Source organism: Patagioenas fasciata, chromosome 3 (assembly GCF_037038585.1).
Source record: "Patagioenas fasciata isolate bPatFas1 chromosome 3, bPatFas1.hap1, whole genome shotgun sequence".
NCBI lineage: Eukaryota > Metazoa > Chordata > Aves > Columbiformes > Columbidae > Patagioenas > Patagioenas fasciata.
The window spans coordinates 52339990-52360949 of record NC_092522.1 but is presented as its reverse complement, the minus strand read 5'-3'; the positions used below and the strand labels follow the sequence as shown (position 1 = coordinate 52360949).

The window sequence follows — 20960 nt, the reverse complement described above, 5'->3', positions numbered from 1 at the left end:
CCTTCAAACATCAATGATATTTTGAGCTCCTAGACTGGTTGAGTTACCATGAACAAGGGCAGGGAGACAGGACAAAGTGTGTACTTTCAGCCAAGACCTAGCAGATTTCACTTAATGTGAAACTCCAAAATACACAATCTGCTTAAGGACAAGACACTTAGTAATGAAGAGCATAGTCCAGAGATACTTCTTCCCAGCCTCAGTTCCTACTGTGATTGATGGTAAGCACAGTGCTCAAACCCTCATCCTTGATTTTTTTTTTTATTTTTTTTTTTATTTTTGAAGGCAAGGTTACTGCCACACTCAAAATTTTGTCTAAACAAGTCTTGGCATATAATTTCTATAGATCCTACTCCAAAGTACTGTTTTAATTGTGGTACCAGAATTTTAGCAGAAGTGGGTACGATGTATGCAATCCAGAGGAAGAGATCTTCACATCTATGGTTTCACACTGTCATAAAAGCATATCATACAATGAGGATGCATCAACTGTGAACTTTTGGAATATTAGTACACAGCAAAGACAGGATCTGAAGGAGCAAAAGATACTGACAAAAGAACACAGTGTGTGCGCTCTGTATGCAGATGAAGTAAGGGAATCCTCAAATGTTCATGAGAGAAAAGAAGAAAGCACAGGATGTATTATAACAGACCAAAGTGCATATAAAAGCATAACAGTACACGGAACTTTCAGACTTCAGTGCTTTAACCCATTTTTGTTCTGGTGATCTAATACTAAGTTTTAATGGATGAGAGTTGTTATTTACCGCAGCACATAAACAAAGAAAATCCAAATGACTAATACTATTCTAATTGCAGATTACAGTGATGATGATGATGTACCAGAACTGGCGGTTGGGCAAAACCAGCTCTGGAGCAAACAGCTGCTCAGTTCTGAACCGCCAACTAGGGGGGTGGGATCTCTCCAGTGCCCATTATGGTCAGCAGCTGCAACTGGGGAAGAGGCAGAGACAGCAATTTCCAGGATGACACCCAGCACCACCTACACACTTTTCATTTTCAGTGCAAACTGAAAACTAAGAGGAACTAAAAATTCACTCCTGGGTCCCCTCAGCCCCTGGGGCTGTGGTGGGCAGAGCAGGAGAGGCAGTCACTGCACCATGCAGCACTAACAGCCCAGGAGCCCGTGGCAGTGAAGGATGCTCACTAGCCGTTTGTTACTAATCCGTTAAAAGGTGTGGCTTGGTTGGCAGTTTAGCTGCAAAATGGTGCACTCATCCTTTATACAGCTTCCCCAAAGATGTTGCTTTTCGTGCAACATACACTATGATTTAACAGGAATGTACTGCGGTTTGTCTCTTTGGCCTGCACCCTGAACACCAAAAGACTGGGATTTTTCCCCTTCCTGATGCTGCACCTCACATCTTTTCAAATCCATTCCTTCTATTTGTGGATTAGTGGGGAAAAAAATAATATTGGAAACAACTGGGGTTTAGAATGCAAGTAATCAAGCACATTCATCCTGTGCTTAAAGAGAACTTCCTGTAACATTCTATCAGCCATCAAACATTAAGGATCTAACTTTGTTCCTGAATAACTGGATAGGTCTTAGCTTCAAAAAAATAGAAATGAGAACATCTTATTGAAGCTAGGTAAAGTACTAGATTTCACTTCTATCTGTTAAGAGTTTAATTCAGAATGAACAGCTTGTCTAAATACAAACACAAAGAAGCTTTAAAGTGACTTCAGCAAATCTAAGAACCAAATTTTGATGTAGTCATATACATATCCCTCTTTTAAATATATTTTCGTATTTATTCAAGTGTAATGCTAAAATTTTCATCCCTCTATAACAGACTGCTAAATAAAAATAGTTTAGGCACCTTTAAAACTAGTTTATTTCACAAATCTCATTTATACATTAGCCATAAGTTCATTTAGTAAAAAGTACTTAAGTAAAAAATCATTTAAAATATAGCTTTTTAGTACAATCCAACAAGTTTTAAACAGACCTTTCACATATTCTCATTAAGCTTCTTCTGTAAGGCACGTATAGACATTTCAAAGGAGTAGTTAATTATAACTTACCAAATCTTTACAATGTTTATAAAACTCTGTCTTTGGAAATACATACAATGAATCATATACAAACATAAACAGCATATTGCAAGTTTTAGACAGAAGTGTAAATGAAATCTTTACGCATACTACCCAGATCTTAGCGGCCTGGCTCCACTGGGGAATAACCTGCGTCACTGGATGCAAAGTAGTTTCAAGATTACTCTGCTCAAAGTATTTAAATGTACTTCTTTTTCTTTGTTAAAAAATCCTAAAAGTTCCAGGGTAAACACAAACAGTTAATCCAATTTATTTTAAAAATGGTTTCAAGTAAAAATTACCTAGTCCCCCAAATGCAAAAGGCAAGCAAAACACTAAATTGTTACTGGGTATTTCAGGAGTGAAAAAGTATAGTTTTCCAAGCAAAATTCCCAGAGGAACAGAAGTTGGCTTTTAAAGCACACAGTGGTTCTTGGTTTTAATTTACCCTAAACAGGCCGAGAAGCATTTAATCACAGCATCCCTTTAAAAAGAAAAAAAAAAAAAAGACTCAGTTAAGATATTTGTTATTTTCTTCACATACATACCAACCATTACATATTTAAAAGGAGAAATATTACATGAAGACAAAAACCAATAGTTTATCAAATGCGGGACCTTAACAACGATCATTATGTTGAGCACATCTACAGCAGCAGCAAAAGCAAAGGCTCAAGCCCACTCCGAAGCTCGACTCAGCTCTGCCCACATTGCCAAAGTCTTCCTCACTGTTTACACTCAAGCAGATGCTAAAATGCGGAGACAGTGTTAAAAATGGTTCTGCAGCACACTTGGTGGCTCAGCAAAGGTCACAGCCTTATTTGACTGAGGCTGGCCAGCAAGGGCAGGGCTGAGGATGCCCAGTCCAGGCAATCAGCAGCGCACAAGGTGCTCGGCGCCCAGGCTGTGCTGGAGTTGGACCATCACGGTGCAGGGAAAAAAAGCCCAGGCTGAAGGGTTTGAAGTGCCTGTGCTTACAACACAGGATGAGGAGCTGGCTCAGCCTTAAGGTCTGAAAGATCTGAAGGAGTCTTTTTCTTTAACCAACAATAACACAAACTGTTTACTGACTATTCTACTTACATCACTCACTTTAGTCTCCTTTATTTTTCATTTTCTCAAAAAATGTAACAACTTGTTAAGGAGTGGAGTTTGTATTCTGTTGTTAGCCAATTGGAAAAATGAAGAAAAATACTATCATGACTCAAAGTCACTGGATGTATGCTTTTTTTTTTTTTTAATGCCAGCAGGAGAGCCACAATTAATAAAAAACCCAAACAAACAAAACCCCAAAACAAATGAAAAAACCCACAAACAAAAGGAAAAACAAACCCAAAACCAACAAAACAGAAAACACAAATGAGTAAATTGTTTTCAAGAGTAAACCATTAACAGAGTTAAATCAAGTAATGACATTTTTGTTGAAATAAAGATAAATGTGTACTTTAAACAAATTATATAGTACTGTTCCCTGGCACTTAACATGGTTTCCACTGTTTCCATAAGAAAGGCAGCCTATGTAAAAAAATTTATGATAGCATTCCACATAAGCAAATTACCAAATAATCCCTGAAGAAATCACTGTACTACTAAAAGCAGCCTGTGTAAAATTCAGTTCCTTGGCTCATAAAATCTCATAGACAAATAAATCAAAGAAATTAAGTAATGCATGTAACCTAATGTTTTTCTGACCAGAACTTAAAGTACTGTTGGTAGGGAAGAAAAGATCAGTGACCAGTAGCTCAACTTGTTTTCTCTGCAGAGCAGAACATAAAAAGTGACCCAACTGAAACTGTCACGCGGCCACAGGAACTACAAGAATTCAGAACACTACTTTTGATTGGTTAGCTTGAGATGTCAGAAATAGGCAGATGATAATTTGAAGCCTGAGTTCAGTTAAAGTATTTAATCCATTGCAATTATCAACTACTATATTTAAAAAGAAACCAACATAATATGGCTAAATTCTCCCTAGATCAAATCTGAAGCTTAAAAAAAAAAAATCCATAGTACAGAGTTTTTGGCAAAGTTACAGAAACATTCCCGGAAGCTATGAGATGAAAGGGATAGACAATACTTTGTGTTCTTCTTTCCACCCTCCCCTCTCTTCCACTACAGAAAATCCTCATTAAGTAATATACAGACATGGAAGCACTTTATTTAAAAACCATACAAATAAATACAGGGCTGAAAGACCAAACTGCATTTCAGGTGAAACATTATATTGTTTACTTGCATGGGGTTTCACTATGTATTTGGCCAGCTTTTGTTTCATTTTTGTACACAAAAGAGTGAAAAGGAAGACAGAAGCTTGCCAAAATGAAAATTAACATGAAGCATTGTCTAAAAATGACAGAGGAATTCAGAAGTAGACTTAGCAGCTGAAACTATGCTTTTGTTTGTTTGCTTTTAACTAAAACCTCAGATCTATAAGTTATCTTTAATATAAGTACTGGAAAAGTCACTATTGCATCAATGCATTTTTAAATCACTGGAGAACTTCAACAAAACCCCAATTTATTTTCAGTGATTAAAATTAGAATGAGATTTACAAACAGAATTACTATGCACTTTACATATATTTAAAGCTTAATATTAAGCATTTCTTTGAATTCAGCTATATAATTTTCTAAAAATTAAAAGGGAGGTTATGTCTTTTCAGATAGTGAATTTAAGGACTTTTCCCCCTGACTAGCATGAAGATAACTAATTTTTGTTAAGATGGAAGTAATTATGCAGACTCACCTTGCAAAAGGAATATATGACAGACTATACCTGAAAAAGAGAGGAAAAAAGTCTATTTGACAATGTTCATGTTTCTCTTAGAACCCAATTATTTCACTACACTCCAGCAGTAATAAAAGCAATCTGTTGTAACAAAACTTTAATAAGATTACCTACTCAATTGAATGCTTACCTGAGAAAAGACTACACTCTTGGATAATAACTAAACATACTGCTAAGGATTTCCTAGTTTACTTTACTTTTTACTTTTTTTTGTTTGTTAAATATAGCTTGTAACTTCTACTGCACATAAAAAACAGATTTGCTTTCAACAGATTCAAATTGAATGGAGACTTCTGGGAAAACTAACTGTTCTTCAAGATAAGAGAGACATCTTTTACCAGTTTATAAGACAATATACATTATTATGCAAATATACATCTAATTGTATTATTTATGTAACCCTAAGTACAGATATATGCTGTACTATGAATAATACACAACAACTGTGACACTCAAACAGCTGATAATTCTATTATCCTTTGAAACTTGCTTCTCACAAGCCTCCAGGCTGTTTTGTTCTCATGCCTAGCCTGATGAAGCTCTAGGACACTGAACAGGTGTGACACTGTCTGCTGTGGACATGTGGAACACAGTTTGAGTCAGTGGTCTTCCCTCTACCTGGTATCAAGCATTCACCTGGACCCAGCACGATGCCCAACAGCCCCTGTCCTGAACAAATGCTTATTTGTCCTCAGATCCAAGTTCGGCATAGACACTGTGTATTCAAGGCAAGTTCAAACAAGAACTGTGGTCACCTTGGATCACCTAAGAGTTAGTACCAAGTAATTCACCCAGAACAAGGAAACCAAGTATGTTCTGTTGTATCTCCATGGAGAAAGCTGTAACTTCCAGAACTTCTGCCAGACTTACAAGCAATTCACCCAACTGTGCTCACACATTCCCAAGCCCAGACCTTGAGCACATCTGGATGGTCAGCACTGTACCTGCTGCACTAAATTTACCCTCTCACATCCACCCACTCTACCCCCAGTGCTGCTGAATATTCTTGGGGCAGCATGCATCCTATAGCAAAATGTTATTTAGTTTCTTCCACTTTAAAAACCAAAATTTAGTTAGAATTCAAAAAGAGACAATAATCAAATGTAGAGCATATTAGTATACAGTTACTTTCATAACAGAGAAAAGGCATGAGATTTTTTTTGCATATATATCCCTCTCATAATGCCTCAAATAAGTTCACACATTGCAGAATATAGTTAAAATGATCACTTTTGCAAGATGACTGCATATAGATTTCACTGAAGTTATACAACCTAGCTTAGAAAAACAGATTGAGGCTAGCATTTGCACACACTTTTGCTACACAAAGCATTTATATATAGGTTTATAATATAATCACGCGGGTGTAGGGACACAGAAAAGTAGTTAAAATGAATTTTAAGAATCTTACCAGGTCATTGCCAAGAACTGCAATATGCAGAATAACACCGCCAAGCCTTTTTTGTTCCACTAAGTAAAAACAATGCAAATAATGCAAGTTAGTTCATTTTCCACCAGCCTATACTGTAAACTATTGCAACAGCCTATTCAGCCAAAAATTTAATTAAGACAAGGAAATTTAGGTATCATCAGCTAATTTGCTACTCCTTTCCACTCTAACAGCTTTCCATTCACTTTGTCCATCACTCCATTAGCATCATGCCATGAAAACCTTCTCTAGCTTTGAAAACAGTTAACTGCACCACTGCTAAAACCTTCCCTTTCATTCATGATACTGTACTGCTGCAAATATGGAAGTTTACTTCAACTACATATTACTTCTATGGAACATAACTACAGCTAGTTTTTCAATCAAGATGTCTGAAGGTAGTTGTTCTCTCTCCCCCTTCATCTTACTCAGTTTAATATTCTTGTATCCATGGTTTCTAAAGACGACTACATATCCTCTGACATAAGTACAGGTTACTAAGATGAAAGCATATTTTAACTTGCTTTTCTCAGTTCTCAGTCCAGAGGCCTGCTGGCTGAACCTGATGCTGTAGATTTTGTACTCTCATCTACCTGACAGGCAGGTGGAATGCTGCATTCGTTTTGTAGCCAGCAGGCTCATCCCTGCACCTAAGCTCAACTGCAGTTGAAAACACAAATATGACACACACACAAGCTCATCTGTCCTCTACAATTGAACTGTATGTTAAAGCCATAATACGATTAATAAACTAACCAAACAACGAGGAACGAAGTATTCTCACTTACCCAGAATACAGCACACAGAGTCAATATTAGGCAAAGCTGGTGGAAGACGAAAGGAGAAAGAAGAAAGAATGACTACTCAAATTCACAATAAAGAAAAAACAGTAACTGTTTTCATGTTTTCAATGGGTAACCAGCATTTTCGGAATTGAGTCATGAAACAAGTGGAGCCAAAGGCTGTCAAACAAGTGACTATATGCTGAACTTCATGTAAGGTGGTATTTTCCAAAGTACAGGATGATGTGCTCCAGGGCCAGAAGGGACAAGTCTTAGAAGAGGAGGCAGAAACTGACTTGAGGAACTAGGAGTTTAACCAAGTCTGTGTAGCCTTATGTCCAAGGTCTGTTAAGAGGTGGGCTTAGATGACAAAGCTTGCTTGAAAGTAACCAAGCAGCCTGGGAACTGCTATTCTATTATTTCATTACATAGTATCATTTTGCATCTAGTACTCGTAACATCAATCTGACAAGGACGGTATGTGCATCACTATTAACAACCTGTTATTAAAAACACTCACTCATAATTACGGTATTTGGCAAATACAGGCTCTGCTGCTTCTGTCAGTGTTTCCTCATCTTCTGACAGTAATTAAGAGCCCACTGGGGAGCAGCAGCCTCATACACAGTGAAAAAGCTCACATGAAAGTTTATTCAAGCTACTTATACACCTTTGATGGAACATTACAATTATATGGTTTACTATGCCAAATTAATCACACCATTTGTACAAGCAAAACCCTCACTGAACTTCTGCACCAAATCTTGCCTGGCTCCCTCCATTTGTCATTATACATAATAGAAAACAGAACAAAATTCTAATTTAAGTTTCACTGGAAAAATTTTGTTGGCGTTTCACTGAAGGAAACAAAAATAACAGACTCTCAAAATTTTCCAAACATATTTGTGACTCCAGAGTTGCCTACAATTCTAGCTTTGTGTTAGAATAGGGAAGAAAACAGTCAAATACATCAAAAGTTTTCTAAACTTCAGAAGTTTTCCAGCTCTTCTCCATATTACTGACATTTTCCCTCCTAGCAGCCCAAGCTCTCAGCCCATGTTCCTGTTCTCTATTAGATTAAACCTTTCATTCTGTCTTTTCCTAATCTGGTTGATAGTTTCTCTGCACAGGTAGGTATGTCCATGATATTTTTTCCACTCTCTGTTTTCCTTCCATTTCTCTGATGGGTCTTGTGTTTACAGCCTTCAAAGCAAGTTATTTTCTTTGTCACCATGTCTGAGCACAGTGGATGATAGGATAACAGAGCCAATAATTTTTCTGCTGGCTGTTTCAGTGTCTGGCTTAGGCTCTCAGCTTGACCAGAAAAACTCCACCAGCTATAATGTGTTGGAGAAATCATGCTCAGCAAATACAGAGTCTTAAAAACACGGATATATTCTTGGATGTTTTTACTGCAGACTTATGAAACATAACTTCCCTAGGATCTATAACTTGGTATGATTTATAAGAGATGGGAAAAAGTCATTTCTTTAACAAAGCCTGGAGTCCAAGAAAGGATCAAGTCACTTCTCTGAAAGATGTGGGCAAACATGAACTTCTCAGATGAGATAATAACTTTTTTTTGCCTTTTTCTTTTTAATGTGGGTGTGTGGGAGAAAGAATATACAACCCATATGACAACCACCCAAAAAGAATTCATGAAGGGTTTCTTATCCACATCAGCTGTAATCAACTAGAAAGCTACATGACAGCGAGAACAGGAAGTCAACTACATCTCAAAAATAAAAGTTGAAACAAATTAGGAAGAACAAGAAATTCAGTACAAAACAGAAGCATCAAGGGCAGAATCTTGTGCTTATCTACCTAATATGGAGTTTTGGGACAGGGCTGTTTTTTCCATCCTTCTGGAAGAAGAAATGGTGGTCATGGAAGTAACAGAGCCAAAATCCTCACAATGGAGGAGAGTAAAGCTGAACATGAGGCTTCCTGGATTTTGAGGACAGAAATTAATTTTCTTCATTGCTTTGAACATGCTGAACCACTAGGTTAATACAAACAGAGCTGCAGCCAACAAACTGTCAAGCCAGACTTGGTGACCACTGACTTTTCATGGCAGCTGGAAAGTCTCTTTAGCCTTGTTCTTGAAGAAATTGTTAAAAATAATCAACCTAGTATTAGCATTTACTAAGAAATATCTAGTGAATAACATTTTACTCCAAATGTTTAATTTTAAAAAAACATCATCAGCAATAAAAACACAGGCTCACAGAAAGGAGTTAGATAATCTTTGATACACAAAGCTAATCAGCTTGACTATCACTCCTCAGTAAAAAGAAATGATGAACTGAGAAATAACCTCTCTTAAGTAAAGCCTCAGATTTAGCTTTGAGGTTAAACTTTTTAGCAAAAGGAAGTAAAGGTAGTGTATTTACCAACATCACAACTGTAGCTATTAATCTTTTTGGCTCAAACATTGCTTTCAATTGCTTCACTGGCCCCATCAGGAAACATGTACTAATAGGAGGGAAAAACAAAACAAATTGTAAATCACTTTAAAATAAATATTTTCAAAAGACAATAGGTAATTAACCAGTTTTTCCAACAGTTAGATGAGTACAAAGGCTTTTAAAAAAGGCATTTCAGTGTTTAGCAACAAAGACCCACTAGAATGACAGGTGAAATATTTAATTAATTTAGTCTTGGAAACAGCTTATGTATTGAGTCATCCGTGGTCATGAATTTCCTTCCAAACCATTACCACTTACAGCACAGTGTTGTCAAGTTGAAATCTAGTGAATTTTGTGTTGAGGCTGTTCCAAGAAATGACTTGCCCAAAGAATACAAAGAATACAAAGACCAAACTTCTGTAGAAAATTTTTGTTTAACAACAAGCTTCTCACCCAGGCAGTGTGTCAGTAGCTACAATCAAGGTTACAGGGAAGCTCTAACTCTTTGCCCAAACTCAGCAAGCAAACAAAGAAGGAAAATGTTCGGTAGTTTGTGTTAAATTCTCCTGCCCCCTTCTACTTTGTAGTTAACTTGACAAAAATGAAAACCATCGACAATGCTATGCTGTGCCTGTTCATGCAAAGAAATGTGATGTGAACCAAGAATTTACAATTGTATGAGTGTTTATCTGGCTTAGAATATTCTGAGATAAGTCTCTTCTTCCCCTGTCACTGAAACCATTCTGCTTTGTAGAAAACATTTATTGAGAGAGTGAGAATGTCTGTAACCTTGTGTTGGTCTGAATGCTTTACTACAGAGCAGGAAAAACCTAGTTTAACTCCTTTTCTAGTTAATATTTATTCCTATAAAATGAAACAATCAGTAGCAGGGAAGAGTTTGGCTCTCTCCTGAAATCAGTCACAGGCCCATGATCTCCCAGATCCAGATGTTCCTACTTGCAACTTTGTATATATATATATATACACCCCTTGTCTCCACATATTTTTTCTTCTTTAAGTTGCATGCACAGACCTCAAAAGTCAATACTAAATGGAGAGAAAATGTTTTCTCAAATTAATAGAAAAAAGTTTTAAATTCACAGTAATCCACACTAACATTTTTTTCCCCGGTATTTTTAAATCTTGGCTGCTGGGCCATAAAATTAGATTAAGACAAAAAAAAAAAAAAAAAAAAAGACCTGAAGAACTAGAATAAAAAATTAGTTAGCTACTAGTGGAAGGATATGGATGATGAAAATATGGTTGTTAAAATGAGGGAGGTTCAGGCCACACAAAATAGGCAAAAAAAAATAGAAAGCAGAATACAGTGATGCTAGTCTGATTAGCACTGAAGGACAGACATTCTCTAGAGATGTGAGAGAATCCATAGTGAGCAGAAAGGCCAGAAAATAGAGATCCTTCACTTTAGACAGGATTTTTCTTATATACAACACATTCTGTAGAATCACAGAATCACAGAATGTGAGGGATTGGAAGGGACATCAAAAGATCATCTAGTTCAATCCCCCTGCCAGAGCAGGAACACCTAGATGAGGCTACACAGGAATGTGTCCAGTTGGGTTTTGAATGTCTCCAAAGTAGGAGACTCCACCACCCCCCCTGGGCAGCCTGTTCCAGTGTTGATACTCTTACTGAGAAGAAGTTTCTTCTCAAATTTAAGTGGAACCTCTTGTGTTCCAGTTTGAACCCATCACCCCTTGTCCTACCATTGGTTGTCACCGAGAAGAGCCTGGCTCCATCCTCATGACACTCACCCTTTACATATTTATAAACATTCATAAGGTCACCTCTCAGTCTCCTCCAAGGTAAAGAGCCCGAGCTCCCTCAGCCTTTCCTCATAAGGGAGATGCTCCACTCCATCATCTTTGTTGCCCTGCACTGGACTCTCTCCAGCAGTTCCCTGTCCTTCTTGACCTGAGGGGCCCAGAACTGGACACAATATTCCAGATGTGGTCTCACCAGGGCAGAGTAGAGGGGAAGGAGAACCTCTCTCGACCTACTAACCACCCCCCTTCTAATACACCCCAGGATGCCATTGGCCTTCCTGGCACACAAGGGCACAGTGCTGGCTCACGGTCATCAAGACAGAGAAGAATCAAATAAGTAACTGTTTTCATGTTTGTGGCTAGAAAATCATCATAAAAACAGGTTAGACAGGACTATTTAATAGGAGTGGTTTCTGCATTTGTTTTAAATACAGACTTGCAAACAAACCTGAAAAAGTTTGTCTTCTTGTCAATTTGGGACTTAATCATCATTTCCTATTGTTCTTAGAACACAGCTGCCTGTTGTTTATATGTAAAAGGGCTACTGAAGGGGAAGGGAGCCTCTTTTTAACTTCTAATTTTAGTTGGGAGTCCAAACTGAAGTTTTTCAGCGTTCTCCTAAAAGAAATATCAGTCTGTAAAAGTTTTAGTCTTAGTTCATTGACAATTAGACTTGATTAGTACCAAGTTTCTAAAATGCTAATTTAATTTGAAGCAGTGAAAACACACCCAAAATACTAGGTAAAAAAAAAAAAGGCCAAAAAAAAAAAAACAACAACAAGGAATAAAAAATAAGGTAAGGGAGATAATGGGAAATGCTCAGTTTTGCCTACCCTTCCAGTATTAACTTTTCATCTTGTTTTAGTACAAGATGAAATAGCTATACAAATGAGAGACTCAACTCCAGTAAAAACATTTTTGCCCTCTAACAAATTTGTTGAGGAAAAGCAGTACACCATTTCCTGAGTTTTAACAGATTAACAATGCTTTGACTCAAGAACTGAGTGACTTGACTAAAGTCATGGAGTCCATCAAAGTCAACACCAGATTTCAAGGGTTCTGAGTCCCATGACCATGTTTCAACTATGCTAAGAGAAGGAGGACAAACAGAAACTGAAAATACTTTATCGACATTGAGTTGTTTCTTACATATCTTTTGAATAGCAAAAGAAGAGCTTTAGATCCTAGCAGGTTTTAAAAGATTTGCAGAGGGTACCAACTGCTATGGAAAACACTGCAAAGAACCAAGCAGAGTTTAAAAATACACTGTGAATGATTTTTAGATTCTGCCCGGCCTTACAGTCAAAACGAAGATTTCCTGAACCTCTTCCTTTTCAAACTATTTTCCTAGAGACAGGGTCATCTTGCTGTTAAAAGCAAAAAGCTCCTTTCAGTAACAAAGTATACACACAGTAGGCAGACTATCAGCTTGCCCCTGAAACTGAGGTACCCCTGCACTTGGCATAAGGACTTAGCTGTAAAAAGCACAAAATTCAACAAGCAATTTGTTATTCATACTTCAGATAGCAATTGTGATGTGTCTACAAAACTATCACATAAGGCATTACAACGAGGCAATAAAAAGTGAATAACTGATATTCACTAATTATGACAATCTTAAAACTGTAGGACAAGAATTTATGCTATTAGCATTTCAATATGAAAATTATGTTGTTTATACACAATATGAAGAGACACCAACCTAGAATAAAAGCAAATGCAGATGAAAAGGTGAGCACTTTTCTAATAACAATAATTAAGAAATCATACCTGGCTAATGCAGCAATATTTCCCAGGGTGTAAAACACTGCAAAAAGTTTGACCCCCTTTGGGAGCCATAGCAACGCTGTTCCCTATAAAAGAGAGGTGATTTGTATGTTTGTAATTAGTTAATTCAATTTATTTAGATTTTATAGTTTATATTTTCAAACTACGAAGAGTGTCATTCTAACATATACCAGCACAGTATATTGTTCGCAGATTTGTAGTAGTCAATATTCAGCACACTTCTGCTGCCACCTACTGGCAAAATAATGAATTGATATATTATATTTTACAATATTTTTATAACTAGACAATGTTTGTTTATAACATTTATTGATACTTTCATATTCTATTTATGACACTTCCAGTTTTGTTATAATGCCTCACTATACATCATACACCTCAGCATGAAGCCAAGCTAGTATCCAGCATCTCCTTTCTCCTCCAGTCAACCATGTGGACTTGCAGTCTAGATATGCACTGAGGCCCAATAGAAATATTTTAGAACTCTTACTTCCAGACATCTCTTAGTTGCACTAAACACAAAAAAAGCCAAAGCCTGTGACAATCAGGAAGAAACAAAGAGAGCCAAAATGAGAAGAAAAACACGGGGTTTTTTTTAGTTTGTTTGATTTTTCTTTTTAAGAAGGAGGTAAAAAAAAAAAAAAAAAAAGCTGTTATGTGGTCACAGTGTCCTAAAAAAAAAAAAAAAAACAAAAACACCCACCCAAAAAAACCCCAAATATATTTTACCCAATTGCAATTTTGCAATTTCAGTGGGAATCTGTGGCATCAGTTTGCACAGACCACAATACAAGCAACCATGGAAAGCTTCAAAGCTGCAAGAGTGTAATCGCATACTACAAGGAAAGCCAGTAGACACTTTGCAGAGACTAGATTAAAGGAAAAACATCTGCAATATTGTCCAACCAAGAACATAATAAATATACCAAGCTGCAGACATATGAGATCTAAAAGTCAGGTACACAACCGTAAGGGAGAACTGAGTGGTTCTATGAGGGTGTCTCTAATGCTGCAGCAAAAGGTCCCTAACCTGAAGCAGAAAGTGGAGTTGCCAGCTCTCACGTTTCTGTGGCAAAGCTTGGCTATGGAGCTGCCTCCAAACTCTCCAAAATACGAGGTCCACAAACACACCAGCAGAGTTTTGACTCCTATCTATCAAGATAACTCAAGGAAATCAAGATCCTAAAGCTGCTTCTTCCTGTCATTACATGTGTCTCCTTGGTTTAAAAACTTTTCATGGTGAATGAAAGAGCAGCAGCAGTCACTTAAATAATAGCAAAACCAGCAACTAACGCAAACAGGACAAGTTTCTCCATCCTGCTACCAGAATGCATTAAGAGTCAAGACAATCTGCCTGACAGCCTCCACAAAAACTGCAAACATCATCCACACACATTAGCCAATTGCTGCTGACTAGCTTACATCAAAAGGGTGTGAAGAACCAACATCCTACTGCATAATGAAAAAAAACCAAAACCAAACAAACACAAAAAGATAACCAAAACCAAACCAAACATAAAAACCCCATCCAACAAAACAAAACACAAAAAAACCCACCAGCAGTCTGGATGCCTCTGCAACATTGTTTCACCTGCTTCTGGGGCTTCCCATGCATATAAAGAACTGCTTTGCACTGCCAGTTACATGTGTCAGATTTTGGCAGACCCAGTCAATTAACAGATTTCAGGTTTTAACTGCAGGCTTGAGTCTCCTGCCAACGCCTCAAGTTCAAGAATGAACAAATGATTTGCTGGCCTTAAGATCAACAGGAGCGCAAGAGGTTTTTCAAGTGTCAACACGCTCCCATAGTCATCACCTACCGATTTGTGAATGACAGATTCCACTTGTGGTTTCTTAGCCTTTAAAAACCTTTCAAGCTTCCTCCTTTATTTTTCTGTTTTAAGGAAGAGACTAAAAAATCAGATGTGTACACATTGAAAAACAGCAAAAGCTCTTCCCTAGTATACCAGTCATAAATCTAAATTAAAAACATAGCATATTTTTTCAGTGTTCAAGCCTTTTAGTATGAAATTTTATCACACTACAATAAAAATGTTCTCTGCTGTGAATGGAAGAAAGATGGTCAACATTATAATTTACAGAATAACAGCCACTACATGCTAATTTTAAGTGTAATGTCCAGTTAAATTTATGGATACAAAATTTAGGAGACAGGATAAACCAAACACAGCATTACATATGAAGCATGAATATGAATCAGGTTCTACTGTAGAACATTAATAAAGTACAGGGGAAAAAAAAGTACTTACAAGAACAGAACACACAATGCCAGCAACAAAACATATGGCAAACCATCTGACTCGAGTACCAAAGCTGAGTGTTGAGGCATCAAGGACCTTAATAAGAGGGAAAAAAAGAAGCATATTACAAACCCAGTTCTGAACAATCCAAAGGACACTTTTTCTGTACTATCAAAATCCTTTTTCTCAAACAAAACAATTTTTTAGTCAGAAACAACTATTTTACTTTGCTTGACAGTTGCTTGCATACTTATTTCAGTTTAAGAAATTACATTAGCAATGTGGAAACATATTTCCAAAACAAACAAACAAGACAAGAGCTGTGAAGGTATATCCTGGCACTCAAGTAATACTGCTCTACCTTCATAAACTTCCTTTTCACCATGCAATTACAATTGAAAATTCTCACAGTTGTACCAAAGCAGAAGAATGAATGGACCTTCCAGCAATTTGCAGAAGAACATACATCTATTTGTGCAGCAGCAGAACATACATCTATTTGTGCAGCACTGTATGTTCCCAGAGATATTACAACCTTTTTCTTTTACTAGACAGAATCCATTATACATATGAATACAAGTATCCACCACAAACCTTATGATTCCGCTTCAATTACTGTTCCTTACAGGGTGAAGGTGTAGGAGATTAACACAGCTTTTCTCACCAGACACCTAACTTGTCAAAAGGGATCATTTTACTTCCCGCTTCTCCAGTGTGACTCCTGAACCTGTGAGATCCACTAATGAGCTGAGCTGGCTGATACAACTCGCCAAGTGGGTAGAGAACAAGTGTTCTTCCTATTCTGATGACCTAGTTCTGTGTTAGACTAACAAGCCAAACCAGCTCAGCAAGATGTCAGCAAAGTGGTGGGGCTGATACAAGGAACGAGGTAGGGCCACAGCGCTGGCAGAAGAACAGCCCCTTTCAGCAGAAGTGACTTGCTAGATATGCTCATCTCCACCCATGCTGTAAAAACAACATATTTCAGCCCCCTGCAGGTCACTAAAATTAAAGATACTTTCTATTCTAAACTGACCTATTGGGTAAGCTGAAGCAACACTTAAGATGACTATAAAAAGCTGACTTTCCTATTTGTTCAGATGACACAAGAAAACTTGCCCTCCTTTTATCTCTTCTACAGATACTTTCAATCATGTAAAATTAATCAAATACACAAGTCAGGGCTTCCCCAACCTATTAGTTTGATTTTTCTCCTACTCTCTTGAGAAATTTCCCTTTCAGGCAGTGGTAAGTGAATGAAATTTGGTTACTGCTGAAAATTTTGCATGTGTACAAATGAGGAATCCATACCTAGTTTAATAAAAAATGGCCACATACAAGTATACATTTATGTGCTGTGATGAATCAGTGTCTGAACATATGTCAACAAAGAATAGCTTGGACTATTTTCTACTTAGACAAAAATTACTAACCTTATTTAATCAAATTAAATGCTTTAAATATTTACTTAAGAAGGGGGATCAGAATACTAAAACTAATCGTTTACACTTTCATACTGTCTGAGCAGACATGGAGCTGGGATACAAAGATATTCTGAGCTTTCTTTCCCCTTCACTGTGTTCAGCAGTAAAGACGGAACTTTCCAAAGGTCAGAAGATGTAGCTTACCTTCTTGGGTTCAACTCTTTATCCTTATGCACGCATTAAAGAAATAGACAAAAAACCGTAACTGAAAGATGGTTTAGTATTTGAAATTATATTTGCTAGTCATATTCCTGAATACCTATACATGTAAGAAGTGCAGGTAGAGCTGGTAGGACATAACTGAAGATACTCATTTGAATCATGCTTTTAGTTACACCTATTCATGCAAGTAATCACATGTTCACAGAAAAGAAAAAGTAAAAATCCTTTCCACCCCTGCTCAGAAGTGAAGTGTGGATAGGCCAATCCAATACTATCACTACACCCAACACTTGCATCTCAGATTGCCTAGAAAACAGGGAAAGCATGAAGGCAAATAATTTCTTCAGGTGTATCATGCACACTGCTGCCACTTATTGCTATTCTATTTCTAGTCTTAATATCTGATGGTATTCTTGAAACAACTACTGAGAAATTTCATTTTTTATATAAATTTGAAAATAGCTTTATCTTCACTTAATCTCTAACAGTTATTAGGTGGAAAAAAATAACACCATAAATAAATCAGCCACACAAAGGCTCAGAACAAAAAAGGCCACAAAATTTAAAATATTATTTTAAAACTAGTTTAATACATTTTATGGATTTAATTCTTAAAATCTTAGATTGAAAATACATTCACATGAACTACAGGAAGATAAGCTATGGCAGGAGGGCTGCCAGAGCACCATAACAAAGCCTTCACTGTAATAACAAAACTAAATAAATCTATTGGCATTAAAATGAAGGCTGATCCTCCAACCATTCAATTTATGTTGTCAAGCTGAACCTACTTAATGCAATGTTTGAAATAATTAAACTGGTGATCTGATAATGCATTTTCTTAGTCCCTGATACCCAAGACTTTTTAAGTTTCAAGTTAAAAATTGAACAGGTCATCTTTCTGAGACATCTGTTTCACCCCTGTAGCGAAGCACCTTGCAGCAGCAGTTGAGTAACAGGTACATAGTTCAACTACTTAATCCAGAGACTTCAGCTTGTGCTAAAATGTCAGGCTACAGTCTGTAAAAGTTGAGAAGCTGACACAGCGCCTGCCTATTCTGCTGTATGTGCTGCAAAAGCAGTCATTTCTATAAGAGGGGCTGTGAGACATCCTGAAGTAGCAGCTTAGTTTCTTATACCTACACCCAGAGACTATGAACCAGAACCCTACGAAAAAAAAATAGTAAAGTCTAAGCTGCCTATGCAACAAAAGCAGGAAAACAATGTAGGGGTGATTAGGAATTTTTTAATTGTCTGACATAAGCCATACAGCTAATCCGAGATTTCAGACAAAAAACAGTTGGCATTGCATTCTACCATGTTTGCATTAGCAGAACCTTTTACTTAGAAGACTGAAAAAATAGCCATGGAACTTCTACATCTGGGGAAAGATTCATATGGAGAACTGTGCAGTGGCGGCAGCAAAGGAGTTCCTGTAAAACATACCCTTCTCGCTACACTGCTAATCAGCTTGTTTCTACGCAATAAGAAAAAATAAGAAAGATAAATCAGAGACCCTCAGGTTTCTATAGCTAAGCTTTAATACCAAACTCCTGGGCAAGAAGAAAAGATTTTTATTCACAGGGTATTCCAAGAAAACATTACACCAAAGAAACAACCAAGACATCCAGAAATGAAGGCGAAACCCTAAGAGGAAACTTGAACCTGGAAGGCAGATTTCCTGAAACACAAGGAATGGTCTTGCAATACACAAGTTGCAAATAACAGACAAGAGTCTCTTTACTGAATAGATCAGTATGGACACCCAATAAATCATATCAATGACAATCTGCAAGACTGCCTTTGTCCAAAAATATTTACTGTGGTTTTGAACATCCACCTAGGCTCTCTCCATAAATTAATTACCTTATAAAGGTTTTCCATGTGGGCAAGGAAAGAAAACAGAATCACTTTCTTTTACAGGTTTTAAGAAAGTAAATTTAAGAATATGTAAGTAATGGGAAAAAATGGAATTTCAAAGAAATGTTGAGTACGCTTTCAGAATAGAGTTCCTAAGCAATATTTCAAAAAACACTTATAGAGACATGTCTTCCCTAAAAGGTTTCTATCAACACTTCAGACTAAAATATGAGAAATCTAAATATCTGGTCTATTTCTCCTTGCTAAAATACTGTTGAATGCTTTAAGCAGTTGTCAATCAACAACTATCATGAAACTACAGTCAGAAAACAAGCCAATCTGTCAAATGGACTGATTTTATATTAGTTTTGGTGTTGATAAAACTAAAGAGCATAATGCTGCCCTGATAACATTATTACACTGGTATATTTGCAATTCATTACTGCCTTTTTTTAATAAATTCCTTTTGCTAACTTTTATATTTATAATTATTTTTTAAGATTTAGGATAATTGATCTAATTGCAGCAGGAGTGATGGTCATCTGAAGAGTTCAGTGCATAAAGACTTCATTGACTCATAACACAATTGTCTCACTATATACCATTACTTAACAGGAATTACTGCTGACTTCGTGGTAAAGGTTCTGCAAAAATCAAGGAGCAGAATACAGAGACATCTATGAACACAAACCATATGGCGGCTATTACACAACTATCAGCTAATCCAAAGAGAGGGTCATTGTTTTTAACCAAACACATGACCCAGTTCCAAAAGGTCACCCAAAACAGTTCAAGATTTTATATACAAAATGCATAACTGAGGCTGTGCTGGTTCACTAAGGTTTATCAGCTGCAGCTCAGATCCAGGCTCTATGTTCCAGCTCCCTCCACCATGCTCCAGCATCCTGTAGCACACAGGATCAAGATACTCCATGGTATGGGGTACTCTCACCTGCAGTCACATCAATTAAAAGAGAGCTGATGCTATAAATGATTCTTTATAAGCACGCACAGCTTTGCTTCAGTCTAGAGGCCTCAGGGATGTATGGTGTTCAAACCCAGTAAAGAAACATAACTGACAATGAGGAAGATGATGGAGAGGAAACAGAAAAAATGAACTGTACTTCAGTAGGGGAAAAAAAAACAACACCACAACAACAACAACAAAACCCCCACACATCAGCATAATAAACTCGAAACGATCTCTATCTAGAGAAAGTCTTTCACAGGTTTTACAAATACAGGAGTATAAGAAAATATAGAAGTGATATAGAACGAAAACCTACTGTTTAATTGATGATCAAGTCAGGAAGCACAGAGTACACATAAGGAGGAAGAGTACACACAAGACAAGGAGATCCTGTTATCTCGAAGCAGCTAGTGGAAAACAAAACCAAAGGACCCCAAAGCACCAACACAACAAAGTGTTTCTCTGCACATCGAAAATTCGCTAAAACTCTTACTCCCGGGCAGGGCCTGCTGCCCACAAACCTCATCTTTCGGCACGTGCAGCAAACTCTCGTCTCTCCGTTGCCTCCCCGTCTCTCCCGGTTACTGACACGGCCGGGCGTGCGGGCAGACACCGTGTGCAGGCCGGGGAGTGCGGGAACACGACGGCACCTGAGGCCGCGGACACCCGAGCGATCCTGGGGCAGGGAGGCTTCGGCGGCCCCATCACGGCGATTCTTAGCCCCCGCTGTCTCCGCGTGGGAAGGGGCACCAGCCCTGGAGCCGCAGCTCGGTGGCCGTTAGCGGCGGCCATCAGGCGTACGGTGCGGGCAGGGGGAAGAACAAGAAGAACGGGTCCCTGCCGGGAGGTACCTGGGCCGTCAGTCCCTGCTCCTCGTCGTCCTGCCCGCTCAGCACCCGCCGCAGCTTCTCCATGCTCGGGCCGGGCCAGAGGCGAAGGGACGTGACGAACCCCCACTCCCCTGCCCGGCCGCTGGCCCCAACCGGAAGTGATGTGCACACGCAGGCTTCGCCCCCTGGCGGTGGGCAGCGCGGCGGTGGGAGGGAGGTCCCGCGCCTGCGCGCCTGGGCAGCGGGCCGTGCGGGTGTCGTGGCGGTGGTGGCAGCCCCGGGGGCGCCCTGGGGCGCTTGTCCGGGAACCCCTGTAGAGTGTCGCCGTGTCACGCAGGTGGGGGAGAGGTGGGT

General features: G+C 38.2%; 1 protein-coding gene across 1 annotated transcript; it reads right to left on the bottom strand.

Annotated features, from left to right (window-relative positions):
• Positions 1 to 1841: 1841 nt before the first annotated feature.
• SFT2D1 (SFT2 domain containing 1) lies at positions 1842 to 20782 on the bottom strand. Its single transcript, XM_065835684.2, has 8 exons — positions 20628 to 20782; positions 15310 to 15396; positions 13022 to 13104; positions 9450 to 9531; positions 7063 to 7098; positions 6257 to 6315; positions 4804 to 4833; positions 1842 to 2542 (listed from the first exon to the last, which is right to left on the bottom strand). The coding sequence occupies exons 1-8, from the start codon at positions 20688 to 20690 to the stop codon at positions 2503 to 2505; spliced, it is 480 nt and encodes a 159-aa protein (XP_065691756.1). The 5' UTR covers positions 20691 to 20782; the 3' UTR covers positions 1842 to 2502.
• Between the last annotated feature and the right edge of the window lie 178 nt (positions 20783 to 20960).